The following is an 18,021-nucleotide window of genomic DNA, read 5'->3' on the forward strand; positions in this document are numbered from 1 at the left end:
GTAAACAAAGCTATCTGCAAGAAAGCCTATTAGTGTTGGGTGAGGGATCTACGCATCAACAGTGCCCCATTGTCAGTTGCCTTATTGTCACATGATACCACGGCTAAGCAGAGTAATACCCATATTGCCCACCATGTTCCTAATGCCTTTTCCCCTGTCCCTTGTGATCAGCCAACTTCCAACCTTAATCCCAAACTAAGCTGCTTCCTAATTACCCTGGCTGCCCGAGTAGACAATGTATAAGGTTGACCTGCCCAAGAGGTCTCCGACACACGGTGTACTACCCGAGCACATTATAGACGAAAGTCTGCTGCTGCAGCATTTTGTTTTTAATCTCCATGTTGCAATGCTTTCTTTGTCAGGTAAAAAAATACTCATTTGCATTTCACACAGAATGTCGGCACACGGGTCCAACAGTAAGTGTTAATACCGCTGGCTGTCGTTTATGAAAGTTCACAATGTCAGAAGGATATTTACAGCAAGGGTCTCAAACACGCGGCCCGCGGGCCAGATGTGGCCCGCAGGACACTAGTTTGAGGCCCCCGCCTTGATATGAAAGTTTAATGTTAGTGCGGCCCACGCAAGTTTGATATGGATGCTGTATGGTATCATGTACCCAGAAAAAATTATTACGTTTGATTAATGTTCATGTTAAAGGTTAAATAACTGTTAATAGTTATCCTCCCTATCCGTGTGGAAGTGGTACGTTTTTGGCTATTTAAAGTTTAAAGGAAATAACTTGAAGGCTACCCTTTAGGTCGCTAGCTCTCTAGTTTGCGAGTTAGCATGTGTCTCAAGACCCTGCAGTTGCGCAGTATGTTGTAAATAAAAAGAGTATAAATGTGACTATAGTCGTGTTTTGTCATGTCTACAGGGCTCTAATAATGCTTTGTTCATTTTAATCTGAAAAAATAATTTGTTTACCCACCAACTATATGTGGTTTCTTAAGTTTTTATTATTTGCCGTTATATTATTATTATTATATTTATTTATTACTGATTGATTGATTTTCTTTTTTTCTTGATTTGTTTATTTATTTTTCATCTTATTTTGTGCAGAAAAATAAAAATCAAGATATTTGAGAACAGTGGAATGTTTTATCAGCGCTTTTATTGTAGAAAATCAGAACCAAAGCACTGAAAAAGTTTGTATATTTTTCTGTTTTTAATAAATGCGGTTTTCTTTTTTGGAAAACCTGACGCGGCCCAGCCTTGCCCAGACCCTAGCTCCAGTGGCCCCCAGGTAAATTGAGTTTGAGACCCCTGATTTACAGTATATGTAATGAGGTTGACGCAATCAACAATGATAAACAACATAACCGAGGAGCACATACTTGCACACATGGTCAAGCAATAACTATCTGTTTTTAATTTTAAGTAGGTTTTTTTTTTTTTTTGGCTTACAACCACCCTCGGCAACACTGCATATTTCTGGCTTGATGCTTTTGTAATACATGCAGGAGTGCTCGCAGCCTTCGGTGACAAAGGGCAAAAAGGCATGAAGGTTTTCCATTCACATTAGTAGCCCTTTCCATTCTCTCAAAGTTTTCCATTTAAATGAAATTACCAAAAGAGAACAGATGTTAAAAATCAACCCCGTTAAGAAGATCTCGAGTGCCTGAGGCTAACAACACAATCACGGTGTCAGCACTTTTGAAACACTTTCTTTTCTTCAGCCAACAGGAAAAATGAGATCAGATTCGGAAGAATCACCAAAAGACAGCATAGTGTTCTGCTGCGACCAACCGAAGTAGATTTTAAGTCAGTGTCCACCTCAGTCCACCTGTAATGCTAAGAGTCCGCTGGGCCGGCGCCAGTTGGTGCCAGTTTGCGCCAATGCAATTTGGCACCAATAAGGTGCCTACTGGCTCAAACTGCCTCCCAACTGGCTCGTAGTGGCCCCCTAACGGTGGCAAAAATTAATTTTGCCGGCAAGAAAATTTCAAAATGTTTAAAATCTTCGTACAAGTGGAACCAAATGTCACAAACAATCCGCCTATTGGAATCCACTGGAATGTAATTGCGCGAGCCAAGTTGAACCAATGATGCTAGGAGTCCACTGGGCCGGCGGCAGTTGGTGCCAGTTCGCGCCAATGCAATTTGCTGTGGTGCCTAGTGTCACTAATAAGGTGCCTAGTGGCGTGCAGTGGCTCAAACTGCCTCCCAACTGGCTCATGGTGGCCCATAACGCCGGCAAAAAGTTTGACGGCAAGAAAATTTCTAAATTTTTAAAATCTTCGTCCAAGTGGAACCAAAAGTCACAAACAATCCGCCTATTGGAATCCACTGGAATGGAATGGCGCAAGCCAAGGTGAGCCAATGCCAGTTGGTGCCAGTTCGCGCCATTGCAATTTGCTGTGGCACCTAGTGTCACTAATAAGGTGCCTAGTGGCACAAACAATCTGCGTATTGGAATGTAATGGCGCGAGTCAAGTCACGCCAATGATGCTAGGAGTCCACTGGGCCGGCGCCAGTTGGTGCCAGTTCGCGCCAAAGATTATGTGATTGGCATTGCACCAACTGGCACCAACTGGCGCCGGCCCAGTGGACTCCTAGCATCAGACGACTAGGGTACACGGTAGTGTCGCTTCGAAAGTGCCCTATGAAAGCCATTTTAGTTTTTCCTAAATTGGTTTCTGTTATTTTTGTTTGTTTGTTTTTTACTTTTTACACTTATTTTGTTTTTGTGTCACTCAAGAAAATGTAAAATCATATCAAATCCTCAACATTTTATCAAAACCATGCTTGTGGTTAAGGAAGACAAAGTCGTAGATGCAATTGCAATGTAAGCTAGTTTTTTTTATTATGACACCCTTATTTTGTTACCACTATTAGACAGGATGTGGACCTCTCTTACTTTGAAGGCCAGAAGTGTGGTGAGTTTCAAAGTTAGATAGTATTAACTGAATTCTTCTTGCAGCAGTGGCTATCGTCCTTATTTCACAAACAACTTGTACGAAGTCAGCAGGTATCCTAGCATTCTGTGTTCCATAAACAAAGCGTTAAAGCACAACTAATACAGTCTGAGTGAGACACAGACACAAACTTACACTAGCGTACTCCGCTAGACTAAGCTAACCCAAATAGCATACACTGTCCATTGCTGTACGTAAGCTAACGCTCACGCTTGTTGAGAAGCGTTTTTAAAAGTTTTTTTCCCTAACTTAACCTGTGTTTCAGGTTTCCGCCTCAACATGTTTGTGTTGACGTGGCCTGTTTATGCTGACTTATGCTAGTCCTTTGGACAGGACACGGCAAAACAAAGTATTTCAAACCGCCTGCAAAGCTATTTGTAAAATAAGTTGAAACCCCGAGAGAAGTAATAAGGCCAGAAGCGTGAAAATAAACTGTACATAGCACGTCACCTCTATGAATCTCACAATGACCTTGCCCATCGGTGCCGCATAGATGCATTATGAGAAACTTTATTGTATCAGTTTCCAAGCAACACAATATTAGCACCGTGAGTGTCATATTTTTGTGGTCTACCTTTTGTCATTAAGAGCTCCTGTAAGAAATGCGCTGTGCCATAAACTTAGTTTCACTGCTCGGCTGTTATGTAACTATTATTGTTAAAAGTGAACAATAGAGACTGATGTCCGCTGTTAATGAGTGAATTGAATGAATACCCCGACACAATAAAAGCCTCATGGAATGTGTTGCAGTATAGGAAGTATAACATCCAAAGAGAGTGAGACGAGATGTTGAGACGGGAAGAGGAGTCCCTAGAGTGAAGCATGTCGAAGTGAGGAGGTTTGTGATGGGAGGTCATGTCAGATCGAAAAGGGGAGCTTCAAGAGAACGAAGACAATAGGAGCTTTGTGACAGGCTGGGTATGAAAAATCAATAGGTGTTGCTTTTTTTTTCTGTCTCGCTTTAACACCTGAATCAGAACAAAGCAAAGGCCCAGTGATTCCTTGAACCTGTCTTTTTTTTTTCTAACATTTGATTTCCACCCATCTTAGGCTCAGAAATAAGAATGCAACAAAATCAACTCTATATGCACTCCCCTATCTCTTTATTTCTAAAGCTCTATTTACATTTAAATAAGCAGCCGATACGATTCCCCTGCATTGCACCGTGATGAAACTGCGTGCAACGTTCACATTCGCTTGTGTAAAAATAAAACTTTCATGGACTGCACATGAACTCATTGAATGTCTCGTTAATGCTGCCCCTGCCCGATACAAGGTCTGTAAATATACACCATTAATGAGACCCACTTTAAATAAAAAATGTGCTCAACAGATTTGAGAATCAATCCACGGGTTGATTTGCTGCCAGCTGGCACCTGTGCTTCCACAGCTGCCATGACCTAGCTATAACCCAACACAAGCGGCGGCGGCGGCGGCGGTGGCGGCTGTCACCGGTGTGCCGCAACGCCGCTGCTGTAGACGCACACAAAGCAGGGATGTTTAAAGCAAGGTAGGGAATCTCGTATTTTATAAGAAGTCAGTCAGATTTCATGCTGTTGAAGCCTTCTTTTAAATCACCACGGTAGACATTAGACATGCTCTGTTATACTTTAATGCCTTCAATTTCCACCGTCTTAATAAAGTTTATGGGAAAGTGTCCCGTCTAATGAGCCTGAGATACATCAGAATGATAAGCGTTTGGGTTCATGGATGGGTCTCACATAGGCTATTTTTTTCTCCCTACGGGGACCAGTAAAACCAGAAATACCACTTCCCCCGGAGAGCATGATGACGTACACAAAAAGAAAGTACTCCATCCAATAAGCCAGCACAAAAAAAAAAATGTCCTGAAGAGACTGTTTTGACATTACGAGGAGTGTCAGCAGTTCAGATTTCACTGAGGGGGCCATCACATGCGGGGAGCAGCCCGACAACTGCTCACTTCCTGACACTGCAATCCGCCACCTCATCTTCAACTCTGACTCGCTTGACCTGGACATTCGTTACTTGTGTCACCGCAGGCAGACGCCTGTAAAGAATGTGGCTGTAAATGTGTTGACACAACAAAAAGGTAAATAAAAAAAAAAAAAAAACGCGACCAGTGTGGCTAAATATAAAATGCTTTCTCTCCTTGGGGGTGCGGATAAAGGAGCGGCGCTTGTCGCATCGGTCCTGCAAGACCCACTTTTCGCAGTCTGGAGCTTGCCACCTGAGGAAAGCGAAATGGGACACAGCCTGGCTTATTTCTTTGTTGGATAATTACACATCTGTGAGCGAGAGTGTGTGTGTGTGTGTGTGTTCGCTCTTCTATAAACACTGAGCCATCTGTGTTCAGTGATAGATTTCCATGACCATCGCTCAATTAAAGCATATGCTTTTAAGTGATAACGAGTATAATAGGGCTGTCATTTTTAAGCAATTCAATTGGATTTTTTTTTGTGTAGCGATGTTCTAATGCACATTGGAGCTAGCACAAAACATCTAAAAAGGTGATATAACATACTGTTATCTCTGACGGTACAGTATTGAGTAGGGGTGGGTATTGTTTAGATATTATCTGATACCAATGCCAAATTTGTACTTTGGAAACAGTGCCAGTGAAAACAAAAAAATAAATGTTGCCAATGCTTAGACATATAGTATCTGAAATGGTATTTAAAAAAAAAAAAAGGAATAAATTTATCCCTCATCACTTCAAGGCTTCACTATCAAGGTTCAAAATTATATCTGATGGTTTCATGGTTGAATACCGACTATTTTTTAGTGAAAAAAAATATACGTACATATTGAAGCAAATTTTCTGTATAATTTGCCTACCAGAAATTTTTCAAAAGGCATCCCTTCCAGTACCGGCCGTTTTAGATGATTTTGAATGAAGGCACGTACAATATTGTGCTCTGGGGCTATATAAACACAAAACATACCAAAAGAAAGACTCTCCTCTACCATTAGAAAATCATCTTTAATAGCTGCACGGTGTTCAAGTGGTTAGTACGCAGACCTCACAGCTAGGAGACCAGGGTTCAATTCCACCCTCGTGCATCTCTGTGTGGAGTTTGCATGTTCTCCCCATGCATGCCACATTCCAAAAACATGCTAGGTTAATTGGCCACTCCAAATTGTCCATAGGTATGAATGTGAGTGTGAATGGTTGTTTGTCTATATGTGCCCTGTGATTGGCTGGCCACCAGTCCAGGGTGTGCCCCGCCTCTCGTCCTAAGACAGCTGAGATAGGCTCCAGCAACCACTTGTGAGGATAAGCGGTAGAAAATGAATGAATGAATGAATAATATTCATCAGTACAACATAGGTAAGGTTCAGCAAAATATCAGTTCTCAACAAAAAAACAAGGATTAAAGATACATTTCAAGCATAACTTTCACTTTGACACTAATTTAGCCAGTGTCAAACAACAATACCACAGCAAAAACAATACAAAAATGTTGTTTTACGTAAAAATAATTCATTTAAAAATGTACCACTATGTGGTATTATTACTGTTGATCATTTTCACATTTGGAACTGAGCTGTGTGTGTGTGTGTCAACTGAACACTGAACCTTCAAAGCATTACCTGCTTTCCCACTTCCTCCTTCCTGTGGAGTGCATTAATACATGGGAAAGATCAGATGCACTTCTGCCACCATGGAACTGCACTGAACATGATCTCTTCTATTGTGCACTTGTGTCATCACTCACTTTTGCCTCTCATGCAAGAAAAAAAACTGTGGCCGAGGGTGGAATTGAACCTTTGTCTCCTAGCTGTGAGGTCTGCGCGCTAACCACTCATCCGCCGTGCAGCCCACACACAATGTCTTAATATTAATTGTTGTATCCCTGTATTATGTCTATTATTGTCTAAAAATCACCAAAATATAGTAACACATGCCAGTGCAGTCAAAGCACCTTCTTGTATCTGCTCCATGCAAGTCTTGGATGGATGGCTGGCTGGCTGGCTGGCTAATTTATTCTCCTGCATCAAACTCACCCTCTATAAGCAGAATGCCACTTTGATCAAATGCATGTAAAATGGACTTGCCAGAGTTTGAGAGATCAATATCACATTAATAAGCCTGACAGAGGGGGAGCTGAGAAGGCGCTGCTGTGAAGAAGGAGGAGACGAGTCGAGGCAGCCCAAAAGACTGTCAATTTGTCAGTCTTGGCATGTCTTCCAGGGTGCTGGAAGGTATCACCATGAGGAGTCTGTAGTGGCAGCTGCATCAGTGTCAGGGCTGAACAATCCGCAACAGTCCAACCTTTACAGGAGGGTAGACATCAGTGCTTGGATCCTCGCACTTATAAAGATTCTAAAGTAGAAGTTGATTAAACTCGTAAAAAACTGACCCGACATGTATTTTGCATGCAGCGCATCATTTCGCATATTCAAGCATACCTTGCAGACGCCACCCAGGGCAAGTTTCAAATGAAAACAGTAACTACAGTAAACCTCGGATATATCGGATTTAATTGTTCCCACTGGTTTTGTCCGATATAAGAGAAATCCGTTATCTGCAAATGACGTCGTATAACGGCCTGTCACGATTCGGCGAATCGGAACGCCACGATGTGGCCATCCGATATATGCGAGGGAAATTTAATGGAAATGCATTGGAACGGGACTGGAGATTTTGTCCGAAATAGGCGAAATCCGTTATAAAAAATCTGATATATGCAATGAATTTTTATTGGAAATGCATTACAGAAATATCGGTTCTTTTTTATCTGTCCGTTGTGAGCGAATTTCCGATATATCCGAGTCCGATATATCCGAGGTTTACTGTACAAAGCAGATTTAAAAGAGCCAAAAGCAGACTGAAGAAGAATAAAAGTGAAAGCAGCACCTCAATGTCTCCAACGCTTTGAATAGAATCATGTGTGTCAGTGTCGTTTTCACCTCGCTTTGATAATTCCCTCATAGATGATGCATTCATGGTCATTTAATTTTTCTCAAAAGAGTTTACATTGGGCTTTTTGTTTCCCCGAATCATTATCCGCGCAGTCTTCTCTTGGTCGTCAATGAATGTCGAAGAGAGATCTTGACAGGATAAAATCATCTCCTGTCAAGGCAGTTTTCCGTGTGAGTGGTTCTTTTCATCACAGGTCATTGAGTATCATGTGATATAAAGACAATTTTAATGCGGAGAAAAATCCATGCTAAATGGGATCCTGTTTTATAGTCCAAAGCGGCAATCTCTTTCTGTGGTATAAAGCACACAAGTACAACGTGTTCTTGCATATTTGCTGGCTGTGAACTGCATGTCAAAGCAACAGGTGGTGTTGTAATTCCAAAAGGAAGCTACAATAAGCGCAATATTAATACCGGAATTTAGCATCAAATATGTAGTCCCAGAAGGAACTCCGTTGCCTTTTGGATTTCTTTATGAGTCAATACTTCACATTTGCTGGAGGTGTGATACACCCGCAAACGTAATAACTGCCCACAAACGTAAGAAACCACAAACGTAATACAAATGAATGTAATAATCCTAAGAAATTAAGAAAAGATTGCATTGGCGTACATGTGCGTTTTAGTTACAGTATATTATTGTATGTGTGATTTTGTGTGTATATGGGGAAGAAATAAATATATAATAATAATAATTTTATTAGAACAATTGCGGTAGAAAATGAATGAATGAATGAATTGCAATTATCACAATTATGTTATCTTTTTCATTTAAAATAAATTATAATTTAATAATTAAAGATTCCTTTAATGTATTCAAAATGATACTCTTTGAATAATATTTTTTCCACGAAAAAATAAAAGAATTTTATCAAATAATTTGTCGAATTGTAAGGGTGGAATTGAACCCTGGTCTCCTAGCTGTGAGGTCTGCACGCTAACCACACGACCGCCGTGCAGCCCAACCACAGCAAACAACGAAATTGAATTTTACAGGTTTGTGTTGTTTTTGTTTTTTTTTCTGAATAAGACATCCGACTTGCAAGTTATGTTGCCAGCTGTTGAATGTTTAAATTTGAAATACTTAGAAAGCAACTGGCGGGCCGGATTCAAACGCTTGGTGGGCCGCATGTGGCCCCCGGGCCGTAGTTTGCCCACCCCTGACCTAGAGAATCAATGCATGCACCATCACAAGTTATTGGATCGGTTATGGCATGTTGAGTGCCATCTTCTGGTGTATCAAGCGGCTTATATATGTGTGTGTATATATATCTAAGTATATAAATAGATATTCTAAGTGTATTGTATTGTAAGTGTATATGTGAGATACATTAATGTAACATAGTATGCATGTTTCTTTAGGAAAGTGTTCTTATTATGCCTACTTATTTTCAATAATCTTTATACAAATATCATGCTGGAGTACAAATGCTATTTCTGCTTTTATTTCATCATGCAGAGCAAGATGCAAAAACCAGTACATCTGCTACAAGACATCAGCTGCTACTATAAAAAGAAAGACAAAAACTGGTGTGGAAGACACAAAGTAAAAAAAATAAAATAATGCCCCAGTGTGGCAAGCTGTGCTCCCAGATAGTGACACAATCCACAATTTACTGGTCCACTGCATGTCATGTACAGCAGGTGGCTGATGTGATGCCCCAAGGAAAGGGAATGGGTCAAAATGTTTTCTCTGCTATTTAAAATCACTTGTTAAAACACTGAGGCTACACGGTGGATGAGTGGTTAGCACGCAGGCCGCAGAGTTAGGAGACCGGAGTTTGATTCCACTCTCGGCCATCTCTGTGTGGAGTTTGCATGTTCTCCCCGTGCATGCGTGGGTTTTCTCCGGGTACTCTGGTTTCCTCCCACATTCCAAAAACATGCTAGATTAATTGGCGACTCCAAATTGTCCATAGGTATGAATGTGAGTGTGAATGGTTGTTTGTCTATATGTGCCCTGTGATTGGCTGGCCACCAGTCCAGGGTGTACCCCGCCTCTCGCTTGAAGACAGCTGGGATAGGCTCCAGCACCCCCTGCGACCCTCGTGAGGATAAGCGATAGAAAATGAATGAATGAATGAAGTTGTATGGTCATAGCTACCCCCAAAAAGCCAAAGAAAAAGCACTAACCATTGAGATGCTCACTGGGCTAAAGTCAGATTTGCTAATGTTTGCAGTCCAGCCTGAAGACAGCTGGGATAGGCTCCAGCACTCCCCGCGATCCTCGTGAGGATAAGCGGTAGAAAATGAATGAATGAATGTTCAAACGCCCATCCATCCATTTTCTATGCCGCTTATCCTCACTAGGGTTGCGGGTTGTATGCTGGAGCCTATCCCAGCTGTCTTTGGGCAAGAGGCGGGGTACACCTTAGACTGGTCGATCTGGCCAGTCAATCACAGTATTAACATTTATTTAACATTTTGATTTCCTGCCTGGAAATCCTGGCGCTAACCCGAGCTAGCAGGTCCTCAAACTCAAACTCAAACCTCTAACCACCAGTCCACCATGCAGCCCAGGTTTGATTGAGTGTAAATTTATTAGTCATGCATGGCGAGCGTTGCATATGAATGATGTCATATATAGGCTACGCTGTGATCAGCTGTTGTGATGAATAAACCGGGCCAGCGGGTCTGCCACAAAAGACCACTACAAGTTTGTGAGTTTTTGTTAAAAGGGCGACTTAAGACGCTATACACCTCGGATGCTTCGCTATGACTGACGGGTTTCGAAAAAAGGCTGCACTATTGCATGATAAAGAAGACCGCTCAAGCTAAACATCAAATTTGCCTTGAGATGAAAGTGATACCGAGAGCGACAATGACAGAAAGAAAGAGGCTGACAAAGTGTGTGATGAAGGAATTTCTGACGCTTTAGTGGCTGTAGTTCCCAGGAAGACTGCTATGAATTATTTTTTTTTCTGGCAGGCTACTGTTTAACCATATTAGCCATATATTTAGCCACTGTTACAATAACTATTGCAGAATGGTTGTACAATAATCCTGCCATGATTCCCATCTCTATAAGACACAAGTGACCTAAAATGTGAAAGCCAAAATGCATCAAAAATGCTATATTTTCTTTGACCTTCTAGGGGGTGGCTTCCGATGGGGTGGCCAGGCACCCTCCCGAATATAATGGTAGGGTAAACACCGTCTTTAAAGAACAATGGGTTATTGAGGTCATGGCCTGCATATGGTGGCAAAAACATGACTGAAACATGTATTAACTCAAATCCCGAAAAGAAAATGGGGCAATGTGAAGACATAGAAAGCACACCGCGATGAGGCACGCATATTATGGAATTTGGCATCCAGCAAAATTCCTTGTAACACGTAGTAAGATGATTAGGGACCAGTTGTGGGCAGGCTCTTGTCCACACAGTGCCACATCACAAAAGATCCGACAATGAAGCAAAAGAGACAGGCTGCAGAGCCGACGAGTCCTCTCATCAGCGACTCGTTTAATCACACACACACACACATATTAGTGCTGAGGGGGTGGGGGGGCACACGCCGCCACGAATCTGTCTGTGGCCTCGCTTGAAAACAAAACAATCTATCCGGATAAATCCCAGCCCCTCGCTCCCTCCCTCCCTTTGCTCTCTTAGCGTCTCTCTCTCCTTGATGCAAAGTTTTCCATCTGCTCTTTGAATTACTGCCCACAAAGATGGAACCCAACCAGCCTTTTTCAGTAGGAGACAGTCTGACCCAGGGCCCCTGTCCCTACTGCACCCCCCCACCCTCCATCCCACAGATGGTGGCCTGGATCCTGCAGGGACAACTTCCACTTTGTGCATTCACTGCATCTTTTGAGTGCCAAAAAGGTTGCATTTTATTTACGAAAAAGGTTCTTTTTTTTCACTATACTGATCATAAATCCACCAACGCCTAGGTCTATTAGATGCCCATTATAGCGAACACGTATAATGGACTCTTAAGAAGCACAGTTTAACAGGTACAAATGGCTGCCATGCTGTGATGAATAATGCAACATTTACCAACCTTAGCCATAAAAAAAGGGAGCCCATTTTCCAATGAGCATTCCTTTTGAGGAAAAAAAAAAAACACTATTTATTTTACAGCTACAGTAAGTTGGCGCTCTTAAGTCGATGTTCCACTATATCCTCATTAATCTCTTTAGTGTCTTTCTTCTGTCTGCCTGCAGCATGATCACCTTTTAAAGTCTCTTCACTTCTAATGGTTATTTCATGTCTATATGCGGGGTCCCCTACACACCGCTGACGCTGTATGTTTCCCTGTCATGATTGAACAAGATAGACGCGCTCTTTTAGTAAGAAAAAAACAGGATACGCTTTAATCCTAATCAGGGCTCTACATTAAAAACAAAAATGACTTGCCCGTGGGGAATCCTTAAGGTGAGAACTACTTGCCTGAAATTGCCCCATGTAAAATGAAAAGACTGCCATAATGATATCATCTAATTTTTGTGGCATCACATGAGAATCTTAAATAAAGATGAAATGATTATCATTTCTTGTGGTTGTTTTCCTACATAGATCATGATTAAATAGATCAAATTGTGTTAACATGGCATGCCATATTACCTTACACATCGTAGTCGTGGTAAGCAGTGATATTTATAAGTTGTGCACCACAATGAAACATTATTGAATAGACACATTTGTGTACTAGGGTTTGACTGAGTGTAAATTTATTAGTCATGCCTGGCGGGCGGGGCATATGGATGATGTCATATATAGGCTACACTGTGATCGGCAAGTCTGCCACAAGTCTACCCCATCTGTTTTATTTTTTCTTCATTTCTATCCCCTCCTGCTCCGTCCGTCCACTCATAATTTGCATAACACATACATCAAATAAGTGACGTCATGCATGATAGGTTGATAAAAAAAACAACAGTTGCAATGACAACAGAAGAACAGAAACAAAAAAGGACTACATCAGCAAATGTCAATTTTACTTCAATTTACTTCCAAGCACTGTAAAATGGAACACACAAAAATAACGCAAGTCACTTACAACTAACAAAACAATTGTCCTGTGACAGTCGGCATAAAAGAAAAATCAATTTCAACAAATGTGTTAGCTCTGTAGCTCTCGCCACGACAACAGACACAGGTCGGTTCTTGACGTGCTGTGCGTTTACAACTTCCTCCTTTGTCCTTCAATTAATGCTGCCACTTAGCAGCACAAACAAGAATCTTTAGTTCCGCCGTGGAACAACGAAAACATACACAATAAATTAATCAACTTATTTGTCAGCTCATTATAACATTATAATAATATACACCATTTTAACCTGTTTTTAAGCTTCAATGAAATAAATAATTTATCAACTAAATTCATGAACTGATTTAAGAATTATACTTAGTGCATTTCTGTAACAGCACTTACAAGCTCAATGCTAATTTACACTGAAAATCCCATATCCGTGCTCATAATTAGCATTAGCCCGCTTACATGACAGGTTCGAAATATGACAATTAATCAGATATCCAAGATGCATATATGTATATAATAAGCATAACATAATTACAGTCACTTTCTAAGACTCAACAATAGACAAGGCTGACACATTCAACACCTCAATGGCAGATTGGTCTTCTTCTATGATAGCAGGTGTATTAATAGGATGGCACCTCACTGCTTTAAAAAGAATCTTGACAATATAAGCGCAAAATTAAGACAGTTTGTTGAAAACAGTTGAGAATCACTGATCTAAAGGGTTCACTCGATAGATGTGCTTGTTTTTGTTTTGTAGTGATCCCAACAGTGTGATGATAACCATAGAACCTGGAAATGCAAATCCGTCGTAGCAGTTCAGTACAGTTTCAACAATATCATCAATTCATATACAAAATTTGTTTTTATCAAGAAGATGATGACTGAAAACATAATGACGAGCAAAGTATACAATTACTTTCAAGGTTAAAATAGTTCAAATGCAACTTGAAACCCTCCCTGCACAGTCAATAAGTCTCTACATATCACTATATTGACAGTTACTATGGTACCTATTATGTCATTGGATGGTCATATCACCTCATACTTCTGTACGTGATTAAAAAAAATCTTAAATATTAGGAAAGCAGGAAGTGAACAAATGTAACAGTTACTGATTGTAAAAGTACCAGATGGAGCGGTAGGATTTAATAAGCTTTGCTTCTTCCTACTCCTTTTGGACATGTGGAACTGTGAACTGATTATGGGATGCATTCAATTGTAATCTGATGCATGTTCAAATGAAATAAAACCATCACCATTAAAGGTTTTTTAACAGGAAGTTTGACCCTGGATCAGATTATATTCAGTTGCATTGCTTCCTATGGACAGAAACTGCTTTGAAATCTGGGAAAAATCAAAGCATGTTCTTCCCTCAATGTGCTGCGTTTGACTTTTGAGGTTCCGCTTTATTCTATGTTAAGTTGAGCTAAAACTGTGAAATGAGACACTGGATAATTGCAACATTTATTGATACCACTGGCTTCGTAGACAGATGGTAAGTGAACATTTACTCTATTCCCAGTTGGAGAAAACAGAAGAGAGTCAGATTGGGCTTTAAACCTTTAAAAACACACACACGAGAATTTCCTGCTCACATCTTCTTTCAGTCTGAGAGGTTTTTCCTTTTTTTTTAAGAAAAAGAAAGATATTTCTTCCTATCAACCTGACTATAATCAGTCTAGTATAGCAGAGAGACTTCATATTTCAAAGGCGGCTACTAATTTATCTTCCTCCAAACTGACAAGCGGGACCGAGCCTAGCAGAAGCAGGAGTTATGGAAAATGTGGATTTGATCGTGTGGAAAAAAAAGGCAAACAATCCCCAACGGAGTGCCGAGGCTTAACTGTTTCTCAGCATCGCAAGGTGAAGGTGTGGTCTTCATGCAAAAAGAGTGTTAATCAAATGAGACGCCCAGTGGATTGTGGGAGTCAAGGTTGCCTTCCCACTCCTTAATTTCTTCTCATGTGGAATGGAGGAGAAAGCATGAAAGGAATCAAGAGAGGAGGGGAATCAACCATGTCGTGGATGCAGCTAATGGGGCGGTAAAAAGTACACACAGACAGATTGCAACACTCTCGTAAACATACAAAACAACAATGACACATCCATTTGGTAAAGTGGTAATGTTCCATCCTTCATATCACTGGGCCATTCATCTTTATGATCTGTTTTGTCTCATACTGACAGGCAGTTTTTCGTTGAAGAAAAACATGATAAATGTGTAAATATTAGTGATGTTTACTAAAGGGAAATGTACATTAATATGGCTTTCCTGTGGAGGATAAATAAATCAAATTTCATTAGGATCACAGGTGAGCTGGAGTGTATCCCAGCTGACTTTGTGGTTGAGGCGGGGTACTGGTCACACTTTATACATTATAGGGCGTCTACTCAACCTCCGGGGGGACCCGGAGAACAAACAAACAGAGATGCTCCAATGGACATTTGCAGCCCTTTTATTTATTTATTTTTAAAAACAGACAATACAAGCTTAGTGTAAATTAAAGGGTTTTATTACTACCTAACTCTAAATAAGTCACATTTTTCCATGTGTATAATAATAATAATGGGCTCCAGGTTCTGGAATCAAAAGATATTGCATCAAAATTGCCAGATTTAAAAGTTTCATTACCCCATTGTGGAGGATATCTTCTAAGCTGCCTGGGCAGTGATGCACAGCAGTCATGATGCGTTTAGGGAAATCAGCGCTTCCAACATTTCTCCCAGTCACGCTTTAACCACATTGCCACATATAGTCTTAATCAAAAGTTCATTCTCACGCCCGCAAAGTTTTTAAATGTTTTTTTTTATTATTTAAACGGTTATGTGTCGCCTTAACGGTTCAAAAAGAGTCTCATCCATTCTAATGAGGAGGCGGTAAACGGCACCTCAACGTGCATCGAGCACACAGAGGTACAAAGTTAGTGTGGCAGAACTCCCTTCGCTTTTGCCTTCAACTGAGTTTTAAACCACACATATAAAAGTTTAAAACTACATTTAGACGACTTGTATTTGTGTTAAGTCTTACCTGTTGGTCCTTCGATGCCATCGGCGTATATCTGGACAGTAAGAATCAACAGAAAGGCGCAGGTGTTCATCGTAAAAGCTGATTTTTAGTCCACTTTCAAATGCGCCACAAAGATCATTTCATCCCCTCCATTGATGAGATCCACGCGAGAAAACTTTCGAGAGTATAGAGCTCATCTATTCCCACGGATGACGGTGAGACAGACACGCAGTTTGAGAGAACAAGAACCGAGACGGCCCACAGCTACTTCAGCAAACTGACGTCAGGGTAAACAGTTGAGGGGAGAGATTTGCTTTTCTTCTCAAAGGCTGCTTTTCCCTCCCAGCCCGACGCCGCTGATCTTCTTCGCCTCATCGAGCGGTAGTCGGGCGCCTCCAAGTGGCCAAATCTGGTAATTTCAGACCCACTTCTTCATACATGTATATTTGTAATGCTTTTTTGTTGTTGTTGTTGTTGCGTTTATTACACAACGTAAACATTAAACAACGTTTTATTCTTTTATATCCTAATATAAACTGTTATTAACTTATTTTTTACACTTTTATGACAGTTGTTTAGCTTCATTTTTACACTATAGATGCTCTTCCTGGTGCAAACCTCCCATTAATTTGGATATCTCCAAAAGGGTTGCTCTACCGGAATCAAACTCTTGCCCTTTATCTGCACAAAAGGTCAATAAAAATATGACGACCACAAAGTGTGTCTTTTTGAGACAAAATCATTCATTTATTCATTTTCTACCGCTTTTCCTCACGAGGGTCGCGGGGGTGCTGGAGCCTATCCCAGCTGCCTTCGGGCCAAAGGCGGGGTACCCTGGACTGGTCGGCAGCCAATCACAGGGCACATATAGACAAACAACCATTCACACTCACATTCATACCTATGGACAATTTACTATTTAATTAACCTAGCATGTTTTTGGAATGTGGGTGCAAACCGGAGTACCCGGAGAAAACCCGCGTATGCACGGGAAGAACATGCAAACTCCACACAGAGATGGCCGGGTGTGGGATTGAAATCAGGTCTCCTAGCTGTGGGGTCTGTGCGCTAACCACTCGACCGCCGTGCAGCCGAGACAAAATCAAAGTAATAATTTTGTATTTTCAATCATGTTTTTAATATTAAAATTTAACTAACTTCATATTAAAGTATGTATTTTTGGTTTTGATATAAGATGCCCTTCATAACATTAATATACTATGAAGAAAATAGAAATAATAAGAAAATATAGAGTATATTTCCATAGTAAAATGAACAATGGACAACACTGGTGTATACAGTACTGTGTGTGTGTGTGTGTGTGTGTGTTTGTGTTTGTGTTTGTGTTTGTGTTTGTGCTCCAGGTGCATTTTTAATGGAAAATTATTGAGAAAGACTTCATTAATTTACTCACCAGTGTATTGGAAATAAAATATTAATGCTATTGCAGCATAATGAAAGATCAATTAAAATGTATATTTCAAAAATGAAAAAGTGAAATTGGGCTGCACGGCAGATGAGTGGTTAGTGCGCAGACCTCACAGTTAAGAGACCCGAGTTCAATCCCACCCTCGGCCATCTCTGTGTGGAGTTTGCATGCGTGGGTTTTCCCACATTCCAAAAACATGCTAGGTTAATTGGCGACTCCAAATTGTGGTATGAATGCGAGTGTGAATGGTTGTTTGTCTATATGTGCCCTGTGATTGGCTGGCGACCAGTCCAGGGTGTACCCCGCCTCTTGCCCGAAGACAGCTGGGATAGGCTCCAGCACCCCCTGCAACCCTCATGAAGATAAGCGGTAGAAAATGAATGAATGATTGAATACTATATCAACTTGAGATTAATAGCGATTTTTGAGATCAATAGCGATTAATAGCGATGTAAATTGTACTGTTGGTTATAAACCTGCTGTACTTTACAAGCAACCAAAATCACTTAAACAATAGCTGAATAATATTGTTTTCTTTTGTTTTTGCTCCTGTCTTTCATAAGCTGAACTGAAAATGGAGACTGGCCACAATAAAAGGCCACTCCAAAGTATCCTGCTGGAATTTTATGTATTGTTGACAACATTGGGGAACCGCTGAGAGCCATCTACATTTCCTTTTCTTGGTAAATGACCGACAATGAGGGACTATCATCACATGTTGACATCTCTGTCAATGTAAATAAAAAGCGTGGGAGGAAAACGTGCAGTGAAGTTTG

At 40.7% G+C, this 18,021-nt stretch overlaps 1 protein-coding gene across 5 annotated transcripts in view; it reads right to left on the minus strand.

Moving 5' to 3' along the window:
- ptprub (protein tyrosine phosphatase receptor type Ub) overlaps positions 1–16,203 on the minus strand; it is a 282,304-nt gene extending 266,101 nt beyond the window's left edge. For 4 of the 5 annotated variants that reach the window (XM_058084359.1, XM_058084358.1, XM_058084356.1 and 1 more), the window contains exon 1: positions 15,838–16,202. In XM_058084359.1, coding sequence (XP_057940342.1) covers positions 15,838–15,907 — 70 coding nt within the window. In that variant the 5' untranslated portion in view covers positions 15,908–16,202. Of the gene's footprint in view, positions 1–15,837 lie in introns of all 5 variants that reach the window. The other variant, XM_058084355.1, reaches the window with a different exon arrangement.
- Positions 16,204–18,021: the final 1,818 nt, after the last annotated feature.

This window comes from Doryrhamphus excisus, chromosome 10 (assembly GCF_030265055.1).
Source record: "Doryrhamphus excisus isolate RoL2022-K1 chromosome 10, RoL_Dexc_1.0, whole genome shotgun sequence".
Classification (NCBI taxonomy): Eukaryota; Metazoa; Chordata; class Actinopteri; order Syngnathiformes; family Syngnathidae; genus Doryrhamphus; species Doryrhamphus excisus.